Raw genomic sequence first — 14,030 nt, forward strand, 5'->3', positions numbered from 1 at the left:
ACTATACATGCATACATATATACGTGCCTACATATACACATACAAGCGTACATATTACATATCTTCACTCAGTGTTTTATCGCTTAAAGTGCTTCTGTTATGTCAGCTAATCATGATCAAATGGCTTAGCTGATTATATAAGAAGAAAGTACTTATGTAATGCAGCATTAAAGCCGCATTTAATTCTCTCAACACCGACAGATTGGCATATTCTTACGCACAGCAGCGATTTTGCGGCGGTGTCATTGCCATGGCCATCGGCGCGCCTGGCGTTCATCATAAGCACGAGCGTGATTATCATCACCTCCACACCGGTCGCACTCAACGCACATAAAGCACAACATTTTACCACCCGGCGTGGGACATTGCCATTGCTACCGTCAACGTCAACTTCAACGCTGTGGTAGCGTTAGCACGTAGCGCTGAGCGACCGACCAACCGTCAAGACGGTCACCCGTTTTGGCGGCAAAATTTATGCGTGAGACTTGCGTGCTGCTACTTTTTTTTGCTTCATTTCTACGCTTGGCCACACGCTAAGCGTCAGTTTACTGTTTGTTCTTGCTGTTTGTGGTATGCCATTCGAGCGCTTACTTGCTTCATTTAAATTTTTGGTAAATTTATGTTTGCCTCCGCATATTTACATACCGTAATATATGTGTGCATGTATGTGCGCGCGCTGCGTCTCCTATGAATCAGCTAAGCGCTAACGTATGTCCCTATAATTATAGTACACACTGTGCCGTTGGTTTTGCAAGGCTTTCTCGTTGTTGTCCTTATTGTTGTTATTTTTAGTTGTTGCTTTATACATCGCTTGTGTCGACTTCAAGTACACGCTTGCGTATTGCTGCGCTGTGTGGTTGCGCGCGCTTATTCTAGTTTGCCAGCGTCTTGCGCGTCACCAATTTTAGCCAATTCATGCTTTGCCCGGCTTTTAACAGTTATTAATTGCTTGTAGCCAATAAATTGTGTACATGCAAATTCCGCAATGTCTTTGCTCTCTCTTACCCCCTGTGCGGCTCGCCGAACGTCTACAGTTAACATTTGTAATTCGTTTAGTGCGCGGTGTTCTGGCAAATTTACGTTTGGTGACGATCTTTATTTGGTTGCCGCTGTGCCAAATTGCGTGTTATTCATACCCAAATGGCAAACATTGTGGGGTCATTAAAATTTTGATTCATTATGAATACTAACACATTAGATTCGTTGCTATTTTTGACACGGAAACGCAACTAAGGCAAGGCGCTCCACGCGGTGCGCTGATTTATGAGGACCGTAGAGAGATTCAAATGAATTGAAGTGTTGTGTAGTTCTAGGAAGGTATGAAAAGGCTTGAATGCGTTGTACATGAACGAGGTACGGGTTCGGAAAGCAATGTAGGAATAACGCAAGCAGAGGAAGCATACCTTTGCAAACAAAAAAGTTTCCTTACGAAGACTTGATTTTTATCAGTGAATTTGTATGACAGCTATATGCTATAGTAGTCTGATTTCAATAATTTTTCGGGAGATTGCACAACTGGTATAGGAAATAACAAATACCAAATTTGGAGAAGATTCGTCGTCAATTGAAAAACTTTTCCATATAAGAACTTGATTGCGATCGGTCACTGTGTATACGAATAGCAAATATATGATATAGTGGTCCGAGGATCACATTTCCGACAAGCGGTCAGCGCCGTGGGAACAAAAAAATGTGTGCACATTTTCAGTTAGATATATCAAAAACTGGCAAACATGACTAAATCGACTCAGTTCATAATGCTAGTTCCGGCTGTAAAAATACCTCTGCTTTTTAGAAGTGTCTCCACGGAAATAATCTAGGTTCATGTCGAAAATACACAAATTACACAGTTTCCAGGACAAACTCTGCTGATAGGTAGATAAGGTAGCGATAGCTTTGTCTACATGTTCCTACAGTCACCTAGAAGACCTTAGAAATCCACTTTTTTGTTAATATCTTAGAAGTCCATTATGGCAAGAAGCAGGTCTGTGCTGTTCTCAGACAACATATTTCGCTAAGGAATAAACTGTGTCATCGGGTTTTTGGTAAATAAGGCTATATAATATATGAATCAGGTTTAAACTCTAATGACCGATGAAGCTGCGTTAAGGAGCTTAGTTATAACAAGAGAAGTATGAGAAGCGATTACTAAATCTCATCCCATCAGAGTTAGTTGAGATAGGGTTAGTTCAGGTGGGCTTCATTAAAAAATCGATCCTCTCAGTTGGACAGATATTTTTTCTTTGTGTTACCCAAAAACTCCTTAAGGTCCAACACCTCATAGTTCACCGAAGCGTTTTAATTTCACCACAAATTCATTAAGTCGGTCAATTTCAACCACAGCCACTTCGAATTATAATATAAATTCTGCATAAACATTATAACTTCAATTAGGGCTCATTAGCTACAAATTGTCTCCCCACCGCTGAAGATTGGTTTTCAAAAGAAACCACAGCAACAGCTCACATCTTCTGAAACTTGGTTCGAACATGCCAGCTGCAACACCATACAAGTTCCAACACAATTGGCCAAACACCAAGTTTCGACGAGAAGACACCAAAGTTGCTGGCCACAGTGCAGTAGTCCAAACGCGCACAACACGCAGACAGTCTGCGGCAGTCGAGCGAAGTGAACGGACGTGTTAAGCGGATTGCGCACAAACGTTGGCGGTTAGAGCGCAAGCAATTTGCACGCGAACAAGTAACGAGTGAAGTTAAATCAAGTTGAACGGTGCTTACGATTTACGAAAAATAACGAGCCTTAAAGTGAAAAGAAAAAAAATTATACTATAATTGAGTTGGCAAGTGAATTCAGTAACTAGTTCAATTAGGCTGTGTCGCTTTGTATGTATGCAACCGATGCAACGACAGACTGTGTGTGCGCGCAGCAACAGTTGGGCATGCTCCGTCGAGTGGCACGGTCGTTAGACGGCTGCCAACACGAGAACCTAAGTGAAAAGCCAACGCCGAGCGCGTATGTGAATGTGCCAAGCGAAAATGTGTGCAAAACAGCGCGGCATGCCATAAAGAAGAAAGTGACTAGCCGGCAGACGGTTGAAACGACAAAGCTCAAGATGACGCACGCGATAAATGTGGTTCCGCAACGCGGCTCATGGCAGCGCGCCATATGGCCCATGACCTTGCTGTGCTGGTGTTTTATTATATTAGGCAATGCGCCAGCAAATGGGCTGAACTACGTCGTTGACACGACCGGGAGTGAAGAGCTGAACACGCAAGCCGGGGCTCGAGCCATGGGCTTGTACGGGGCACGCGAACCGCGTTTCGGTGATCGTTTGTTGCCGTTGCGCAAAAAGACCGGTGCGATAGCGAATGTGGCGGCGCCCAGGCAAAGGCAAGTGAATAGTATTTTGAGTAAAAGTAATTATGTGGTCAGTTATGCGAGTGCTAATACAAATAACGCGGCTACAAGTGCGAAAGTTACGGCACGTGCCGCAAACACAAACACAACTGCTGAAGTGAATGTAGCGCGTAATAACGAAGTGGGTGTGAGTGTTAGTGTTGAGCCCAAAACTGATTTGTATACAATGGAGGTGCATCAAGCTGACTATACAGCACCGCCAGTGACCGCAGAACGTCGTGGCAAGCAGCTGAGTCGACGCGAGGATACCAACATCGGCGGGCTGTTGCTAGACTCCACTACTTTCAGCAGTAAGGACACGAATATTTCGAAAGCAGATCGCCTAGTAGTCATGTCCACCGAGTTCTTCGTAGTGCCAACAAGCACACCACTACCAACCAACGCGCATCGAACGAGAGCGCCAGCACGCACAGGTGCTAAGGCGGCAGTACTGCCTGACTATATACAGCCACCGCCTGCCGGTGTACCGACTGCTGGACCACGTTCGGTGTTAATTGTAGCGCCGCGGCCGTTGAATATCTCGAATGCAGCGAATAGCATCAGCGCGGGCTTGCCACCGTCCATAGTGCCCACACATCTGCCATTCACTGGGCTGCGCAAGGAGCCTTGGGTAGTGCCCGTGCTGGTATTGGCCGCACTCACAATGCTAATGATGACAGCCTTTGAGATTTTTGTGCTGTTCAAGGCGTGGCGTACGTCACCTTCGCGCCGCCATCTGTTTCTCGGTCAGATGCTACTGTTGGGACTGTTTGCTTGCGCCGGACTGGGTGCCGTGTTAACAGCGCAACCCTCACTGCTCAGCTGTGGCGCAATACGTTTCGGCGTGGGTGTTGCTTATGCGCTGGTATTTGCGGCATTACTCGTCAAGTGCGTCTTCCTCATTAGTCTCAATGGTGGCGTGTACCTACCGGCACCCTATCAAGGTTTACTGTTGCTCTTCGCCGTGCTCATACAAGTCGCCATAGGCACACAGTGGCTACTCACACAACCGCCGGAGATCTATACGCAAAGTGTACCCATACTTGGTAATAGCCTGTTGGCACCAACCGTAGCTTCCAGTAGCGCCACATCTGCGGCGCATACTTTCGCAGCGCTTTTTCAACCACACAGCGCTACACCCAACAATGGGCCGTCCGCAGCAGCGCTCGGCTCCAGTCTCGGCTCGGATCTGTATGCACGTATCACTGCAGCCGGTACGATGCTGATACCGTTATGCAAAACACAATTCTCGGAGCTGCTCTTTTCGCTCATCTACATTGTCTTCCTGATTGTGTTCGTCGCCGTGTTGGCCATCAAATCGCGTGGCATACGCGACAATTATCGCGAGGCCACCTACATTGGTTTGGCCATTGGCGGCGCTATACCCATTTGGTTGGGCTGGATGCTGTGCGGTTTGGCGGTGGCGGATCGCCATAAGGATGCTTGTATTGCTTTTGGTCTAATAGCGACATCAGCAACTGTCTTTCTAGTTATGTTTATGCCGAAAGGCCGTCAACTGGCGGCTATGGGCAAGGAGGGTCTGTACGTGGAGGATCGTGAGGAGCAGTTCAGCTCGCTGAGTCGTGCTGGCTCCGGTTACTCACCCTCATTCTTCCACTTTAAGCCGATCAAGTACGGAGTAATGGGCGGCGGCATGCAGAATTCGGCAACAAATACGGGGAACGGCGCCAGCATGAAGCACTGCTCGAATGGTCTGGGTGGAGGCGGCGGAGGTGAGTGATATATGAAATAGCAGAGTTTTAATTTAAGTTTAATTGTAGTTAATTATGAGTTTTGGGAACCATGAGATTCATCACAGCAGTGCGTGTGTTTTGCTCCTGCAAATATTATCATTTGTTTTTTTAAATTTTTATTTTAAGAAGTAGTCTCATCTGAGCTTAGACTCTCTTGAGTTGAAAGTTACGAAATGACTATGTTATAGTGTAATGTAGATTGTCGATCTTGACAGGGATTTCATAGAACTCAGTCCGTGCGTTTCCTTTACTATGTTATGTTAGGTTAGGTGGCAATGCGAGGTCGATCCAAACAGAGATTTCATAGAACGTCAGCCCGTGTGTCCCGTCTCTACTAGTTTAGGTTAGGTTAGGTGAGGTTAAGAGGTCAATCATAACAGAAATTTCAGAGAATGCCGGTTCGCATCTCTGTGGTTAGGTAAAGTTAGTAGAAGTTCAGAGGTCGATTCTAACAGGGAGCCGGTCCGTCGTTTTTCCTTAAAATCCTGTATATTAGATCTTTACGAATAGACAAAGACTCTTCCAAAGGCTGTTCAATGAAGCATAAAGTGATTGAATGTTTTCACCTTATTTTCCTATAGGTTTCACCTATTTTTATAATTAGGATCCCAGAAGCTTTTGGCCTACTGAACTAAGTTCTGTAAGAACGCCAACTACTGCCGTAAGATGAACGTTGCTAAGCGCAAGTATTTCAGAAGATTTTCTGCGATCACCTTTAGGCCAAAAGGCTCTGCTGTCAGCAGACTCGTTAACATACCGATGTGAGCGGGGTGAGGTTACCGCCCCTGGCTAGCTCATCGGATCTGCTGCCGCACGGAATTCGATCCCATACTGATGTGAGCAGCGTAAGGCTGCTCAATCTAGCTAGCTTATCGACTTTGCGGTTCCCAGAGATTCCGTTATGACCAGACAACCAAACCAGTCTGATGAAAAAAATGTTTGATGATACTTCCAGAGAGAACAGACACTCCTTGACTAACTTTGAGCACACAGATAGCGAGATAGCGCTCTACTAGTTGAAAAGACTCTTCAGTAATAGTTCGTGAGCTTTAATCCTAAGCGGCTTGAGGAAAAAAGATATTAGGTGAGCAGTAGAGGACTTCGGTTACCGCCTATTGGTTTTACCATAATTACTTTTATACTCTTAGCTTTCCCGACATATGTAAGTACAGTGAAGTGAAAAAATGTGAAAAATGAAAGTGCGAGTAGATCTTTACTTTCCAACAGTAAATCGCATTAGCGGAAAAAGATTTTACCATACAATGCTTTCGCGTAAGTAGCACGTACTCGACGCAAAGCAACAACCTACGGAGAAATGCCTAAAACACAACGCAAAGCTATGAATGCAAAGCTTAAAAAAAACTCTGTATATAATCAAAAGCAATAATAACAACAAAACAAAATGTTTGCAAATTGCATGGCGTATTTTCTTTGCTGCCCCTTTTGGCCTAACTGCAGCTTTGCTTAATTCCGCTGATGCTTGCATTATTCAAATGCGCCGCGCGCTTAGAAAACATGTCACTCACATGTTGCGTCTACGTCACAGCGTAGCATCGGGCGCCTCGTCAAACGAGAGATTTTGCTGTCGGCAAGACGGCAACTCAGCAAGCAACAATAGCAACAAATGGTTTTGTTGTTGTTGTAGTCGCATGCATGCGTTTTATTTACATGTGACTTTGTTACACACGGCTGTTGTTGTTGGCTTGACTGACTGCCGTGTTGCCAGCGCAACCAAGCATGGCCGGCAGCATGGCATGCCGAGCGGTAAATGCCTGCGCATATGCGTATGTGTGTGTGGTCACAGCAGTGTGTAATTTGTATGCGTGCGTGCGTTGCCTGGAAATGTGCGCTTTTCCGCATTTTAAAGCGTTTTCCCACTTCACACACGCCCATGCACGCTCCAACGAGACTTAGTGTGTTTGACAAGACGCTGAGTGAATATACTATATATGTATATATACATGTGTCTAACATATGGTTTTGCTTGCAAGCGCGTCATTTCAATTCCGCTTACAAATGTGCCACTCTCCACTTGCCTTTCAGTCCGCAGCTTGGCGTGCGTACAAACACTACAAGCCAATTGCGCATGCGCGGTAACCTTTAATTATAATAAATGAAAGTATATGCGTGTACATGTGGCCAGCAAAGAAAATGATTTATTTTTTTTTCTATGCGTATTTAAGCAGCGTTTCGTGCGCGCAAACATGACAGCTGTCATGTTGTTAGTCATTTTATTTTTTATTTGTATTTTTTCTCACTTCTTTTCCACATCGCTCTTTCAATAAATTTACGCTTTTTCGTGCTTTTTAAGCTTTAAATAAATATAAATTAGAAAATCTACTTATTTCAAGAACGTTCTACATTCTTCATCAATCTTGCGCTGTTCGTAAGTTAAACTGCGTTGTTGTTGCCCTTTCTTGTTTTCTTGTTATCGTCAACTGCACGCTTAAGCCCTTTTAATGAGTCAAAGACACGCATGAATACCAGAAAGGCAGCAAAGTCTGTATGCCTGTATCAAAATGGGATTTACATATGCTCAGCGCAGAGATTATGTAACAAATAAAAAAGGCAGCGCTTAACTTTTATTTTGTGCTTGTTTGCTGTCTCATTATCTGATTAAGCTCAGAAGCTATAATATGCTTCAAAGTAGAAGGGTTCCCATAGAAGATCTTGATTGTGATGGCTCACTTTGTATGGCAGCTATATGTTATAGTGGTCCGATCTGAACAATTTCTGCGCAGATTGTACCGTTATCATAGTAAATAAGCCATGTCGAATTTCGTAAAGATATGTCTTCAAATAAAAAGGGTTTCCATAAAAGGATTTTGTTGCGATTGTTCAGTTTGTAAGGCAGCTATATGCTATAGTGGTTGGATATAGGTGGTTGCGACAAATAAGTAGCTACTTGGGAAGAAAAGGACATGTGAAAAATTTCCGATAGTTATCTCAAAAACAGACATAGAAAGGGACGAACATAGAATTATCCTCAAATTTTGTATTTCTAATCAAATTTCATGTGCGAAATTGTTGCGAATGTTGGAAAAGGCTTACGGTGATTGCGGTTTGTCAAAAACACAAGTCTACGAGTGGTACAACAACTTCAGAAACGGTCGAAAAAATTGTTGAAGACATGCCTCGTTCAGGGCGACCCTTTTCAACTGATGTAAATATTAGAAATGTGAAGGATATGGTGCTTAAAAATCTTCATGCAAGTGTTGGACAGATGGGTAAAGAGCTCAACAATTCTCGGTAGTCCATTTGACTGATTTTGGTGCATATATTTTGGGTATGAAACGCGTTCTTGCTCGACTCGTCCCGATGAAACTGAATTTTTTTCAAAAAGAGTACCGGTCGGTCTCTTTGAATAGAATTAATTGATTGATTGCGGATTCCGATCTCACATTCATGGAGACTGCCGATGCGATATGTGTTCATGAGCTTGACATACTGAAAAGTCAACATTTATCGGAATGGAGAGAAAAAAACGAGCCGAAACCAAAAAACAACCCGCCAAAACCACTCAAAAATCAAGGTGTTGCTTTTTGCCTTTTGCAATAGGCGTGGTTTGGTGCATCATTAATTTATTCCTCGGAGCAGTGTTCTCAGTTATCCAAGAAAGGTCTCTGCTAGGATCATCCTCATCCTCCCAAGCTTACTCAACTGTACTTTCTTTAGTTTGAAGCTCAAAGTGGGTTTTGTTCGATTTGTGAGGGTCTCATGAGCAATTGCATAGGACTTTTAGCTATCATAAAGGTTTCAAGCCAAGTGTGATCCCTGTTAGGAGTAACCTCTCAACCAAATCTCATCTAACATAACGTCATCTCTTTAGCGCCATTTATATTGTGGAACTGTATGTAGAATCTGAGCTGGCCATGCAAGATTCCTGCTAGAATCTGCATAACCTAACCTAAATTTTTCTCTTTAGCTCGATTTGAAACTGTACCAAATTGTTCAAAAAAAAAAAATAAAAACAAAAAAAAATAATTATGCACGACTTCGATTGAAAAAGTCGAACTGGCGCTAAGCCATTTGATTTACTACTACAGCCGCTTGAATTGACTTGCTGACCTTGAAGTGAAAATGGTGCAACAACTCAAAAATTCGCAAAAAAAAAAATCAAAATAAATACTGTTATGAATCGCTAACACTGCTTTATGTTGAAATAACTTCAGCACAAAGGCTTAAACAATGCAGCGCGCTTATCTGCCAACAACAATCGCCTGCGTCGCTTCTTCGCTGTCAAATTAAACATTAATTGCTATTCTCCATTGATTTCAACCATCAAATTCAGCTTCAGCGCACACAAAGTGAAACGCGCGCTGCGCTACATGGCGTGGCGCCTGTGAAAGTGAAAATTGCATTTGTTCAAACGCTTGCTCGCTCGGCGCACAGAATTCGTGCAGTCGGCATATAGCAAATTGAAAATACGCTGAGAAATCATACGCATTCACTGACCTACTTTTCACGCCACACCACGTAGGAATTTCGAAAATTGCACGCTTTGTCAGAAACGTATTAAAGACTGCGCGCACATAAAGGGTGTAAAGCGTTACTTCTTCGCTCCGCCAAGTTTATTGATTATATTTTCGATTTTATTGCTTTACATACAAAGCATGAGTTTCTTTGCTAACAATGCCGTGACGCACGCAAACACAACAATAACAACAGGACTGCGCCTGCTGGCTAAGGCAGCTTTCTGATTGGCACGCTAATCCCATGGCACTTTTCAATTCACAATTCGCGCTAAACAATGAACAATGCGCAGAGAAAATAAATTAAAAGCACACTCAAAGGTTTTACGTTGCACCCGTATAGGTTTGTGCGAGCTAATGATGTTATAATATTTGTTGTTGTTATAGCGCTGGCGTCTTTATGTGCAAATCGTGCAAATATTTTCTTTACAAACAAGGAATGTGACAAATCGTTAGAGATGAGAGCACTTTCCTTTGTTGCTTTTCAAAAAATCAGATTTATTGAGTCTATTTTGAGTGAGGTAAGTCTAGCACCTAGACTGATTAACTGTAAATATGACGAGAGCTTCATTAGCACAGCTCTAGCTAGGTTGGGGTTTCATCTAGAAAGCTTAGTTGCTGTGCGCGTTCTGGCATTTAAGACATAAATTAGGCAATACTTGAGCTGATTGCAAAAGGAACTGTGTGGTGAACTTGAAGTACTATGTGCAGGGTATAAAAATTGAAATTTCAGCTTTTTTCCAAGAATGCTTGATATATGCTGATGGTTCAAAATATCATTTACAACTAGTAAAAATTTTTTTGCTCCAACTAAATAAACTTGACTTAGTCAAGCAGTCCTGCTGTAAGCTAAATCAATTTTGTTCAGCAAGCTCAAGGACTTGCTCCTTCTCTACTTTTATCCAATTTAAGTGGGCATTTTACACTGGAAAAAAATAATTTTTTTTATTTTATAAAAGCTTAGATCTCAAAGATTTTTCAAAACTCAAATTATTTTCGTAATTATATATATAATTTTACGAGATCCTCACTAATCGACTAATCGCTTTGAACTTCGGTTAAAGAGAGCCGCAGCTCAAGAAGGTTACATCATTATTATGTATTTAAATTATAAATTTATGATTATTTTATAAAACGTTAAAGCACAACAGTAACAGTCTAATTAACGCAAATGGAACACACCTTGACCCCACAGTTTTGTAAGCTGAGCATAAATTAATTAACTTTCATACAAGATAATTTCGGCGCGGAGTTATTAAAATTATTAAAATAATTTAAAAATTCGACAAACCTTCACAGCAACTCATAGTAGACAATTTATTTTATGATGCTTTTAAGTTGGCAATTTGAGGAAATAATGAGCCGAGCTCCAAGCTAAAGTGTTGAAAAGGCGAGTTTGCTGTCTTTTCACAGCCACAAGAAGTAGACAATTGCTTGATCTCTAGCAGCAAACCTTTTGGTAACTGCTTTTATTTAGTAAACATGTATGTTTCTGTGGGTTATTGGTTTTTTTTATACCCTAAACAGTGAATATTGAGTTTGGCAGAACGTCTGTAATACGAAGAAGGAAACGCAGGAGACCAACAAAAAATATACATATGAATATTGAGTTTGGCAGAACGTCTGTAATACGAAGAAGGAAACGCAGGAGACCAACAAAAACAAAAAAAAAAAAATTTTTATATATAGCTACGCGAACTAGTCCTTCAGTTTTTGAGGTATGAATCTGAAATTCTGAAAATTTCTTTTCCTCATCAAGAAGCTCCTCATTTGTAGGAACCGTCGCTAACGGACTACTATAGCATATAGCTGCCATATAAACTGGCCGCTCAAAAGCCAGACCTTGTAAGGAAAACATTTTTATTTGACAGGATATCTTCATAAATTTTGGTAAGGATTATTATCCAAAGGTGTAACCTGCGAAAAAATTGTTTAGATCGGAGCACTATAGAATATAGCTGCCAATTAAACTGGCCGATCAAAAGCCAATCCAGTAAGAAAAACTTTTTTGTTTGATGAGATATCTTCACAAAATTTGGTATATGTTATTATCATAAGTAGCGGTATAATCTCTGGAGAAATTCTGCAAAACGGACCACAACAGCATATAGCTGTCATATAAAAACCCCGCTCAAAAGCCAGCTCAGTAAGAAACACTTTTTTGCTTGTTGAGATATCTTCACAAAATTTGTTATATGTTATTATCATAAGCAGCGGTACAATCTCTTAAGAAATTGTTCAGATGGAATTACAAAAACATATAGCTGCCATACAAACGGAACGATCTAAATCCAGCCCATGTAAGAAAAACTTTTTTATTTGTCGAGATATCTTCACGAAATTTGGCAAGGATTATTTCTTAAGTTTTTAGATTGATCGTCCAAAAACAAGTGCCTGTATGGAACCTTTCGTATTCGTTAAGTGTATTAAAGGTTCGCTGTAGCCAAAGTAAAGATTTTTTTATTTTTATATTTAAAAATATTTTTTCTCGGTTTAATTCTTTTTTTCATTTTGCATTTCACAGTTATTTCAGTTGTGTTAATATGTGAATATAGTATGTGTGATAAATTGTTTGCTATATTTGGCCATGTAACCTTAGAAAATCAACCGCAAATGATGCGTATATAACTCCATTAAATGCTCTTACGTATTATTTTTCACTTACACCTTTTTTCCCACTGCTGGAGCAAAAACAAGAAAAAGTAAACGCTGCATACAACAACAAAGCGGGAGATGCTACATAACTGATTGTTTGCTGGTTTTAATTAACTCAGATGGTGTTTGTATTTGTTGTAGTGTCTTATTGTTGTATATTTTTTATTTATTATTTTTTTATAATATTTTTTTGTAGTATTTTTTTTTGTTGTATGTTATTTTTGTTGTTTTTATTTTTTGCTTTTTTGGTTTGTTTGTTTTTGTTGTTTTTTTTATACCTTTTCGGCTTGCGGCATGCGTTGTTGTTTGTTTAGTGCTTTTTTCATTGAATTTGTTTTTGTTCTTTTTATGAGCACCTTAGCATTTGCCCGATAAGTAGCACAGCAATTAACACGTAATTGTGTTGGCTGCCCCCTGCTATAGAGGAATTAAATGAAGCACACTTTTGAAGTACAAAAATTTAAAAATATAAAAGTATTATTACTGTAATATTTTTGTTTTTGTTATTAGTGTTTTAGTACAATTAACGGCATGTTGTTGCTTTTATAGTCCAACAGCTCTGCCTTGCTTTTCCATTTATATAAATTGTTTGTTTTTGTTGCTTTGTGATCCTCAATGAAATTGTGCGTTTGCGCATGCGCAGCCTGCAGCTTACATTATTTGCTCATTTGCAGCTTTAATATTTTGTCCGGATATTTGCTGTCTATTCATGGTTTATTGTTATTTTTTGATTTTATTGCAACTTCATTACGTCACATTTGTATAGTAATTATATAATTAGAGTAAAAAAAAAGTTGTTACTGAAATGGAAATAATATTCGGAAGTGTGGCCTGAGTTATAAAGGGATGGAATAGGGAATTTTTAACTCTGTTGACAAGTATCATCAAGAAATTTGGCACAGATAATTATTTAAGGCATTCTTATAATATTCGAATAAGTCATTAATATCGGGTTATTATATCATATAGCTGCCATATAAGTCGAACGATCAAAACTTAGTTCTTGTATGAGCAACTTTTTTGTTTCACAAGATATCTTCACAAAATTTAACAGGGATTAGTGGATAGAGCAGCGCTACAATATATGAAGAACTCTTCCTGTTCGGATCACTATATCATGTAGCTGCCATACAAACTGAACAATCAAAATGAAGTCCTTGTATGAACAACTTTTTTATATGACAAAATAACTTCACAAAATTTCGTATGTATTATTGTCTGAAACAGCGTATTAATATCAGAGGAAAATTTTGAGATCGGTTCAATATATCATATAGCTGCCATACTACGAATTTAACGATTGTAAACAAATTCTTCTATAGACTCTTCTTCATTGCACCAATGGTCCTAGTGCAACTGAATGCTGAAAGTTTTTCCTTGCCTTTAATTATTGCTAACATTTTTATGTTAATTCGTAGAAAGACTTCCTTGACGTTTCCCACTAACATTTCAAACTGCAAAGAGCAGCTTTTACGTACTTTAATGTGCCTTCGCCACTGTATTTTTTTACCTTCAACCACAAATTATTTACGGTTGACATTAAGTGAGGGTTAATGCTTACACCAACATACATACCTAAACATTGTATAACATAAAAAATAAAACAATGCGTTTTTTATAAGCAGCACTATGTGCTTCTGTTGAGCTTTATTACAAAACTGAAAACACTTAACTTTAAGTTTTATAATCTAACCTATGCTTGAGCCGGCCTACGTGACCAAAGATGCTTGGTCAGCTAAAAGGGTTTGCGCGTGTTTCGCTCACTTAAGAATTTAGCGGATGCGCGTTTAGC

At 40.3% G+C, this 14,030-nt stretch overlaps 1 protein-coding gene across 4 annotated transcripts in view; it reads left to right on the forward strand.

Annotated features, from left to right (window-relative positions):
- The first annotated feature begins 2,603 nt into the window (after nucleotides 1-2,603).
- LOC108966771 overlaps nucleotides 2,604-14,030 on the forward strand; it is a 47,177-nt gene continuing 35,750 nt past the window's right edge. For all 4 annotated transcript variants that reach the window (XM_018929814.1, XM_018929812.1, XM_018929815.1 and 1 more), the window contains exon 1: nucleotides 2,604-5,090. In XM_018929814.1, coding sequence (XP_018785359.1) covers nucleotides 2,846-5,090 — 2,245 coding nt within the window. In that variant the 5' untranslated portion in view covers nucleotides 2,604-2,845. The remainder of the gene's footprint in view (nucleotides 5,091-14,030) is intronic.

The sequence above is a fragment of the Bactrocera latifrons genome, unplaced genomic scaffold (assembly GCF_001853355.1).
Source record: "Bactrocera latifrons isolate USDA-ARS-PBARC rearing strain unplaced genomic scaffold, ASM185335v1 scaffold_17, whole genome shotgun sequence".
NCBI lineage: Eukaryota > Metazoa > Arthropoda > Insecta > Diptera > Tephritidae > Bactrocera > Bactrocera latifrons.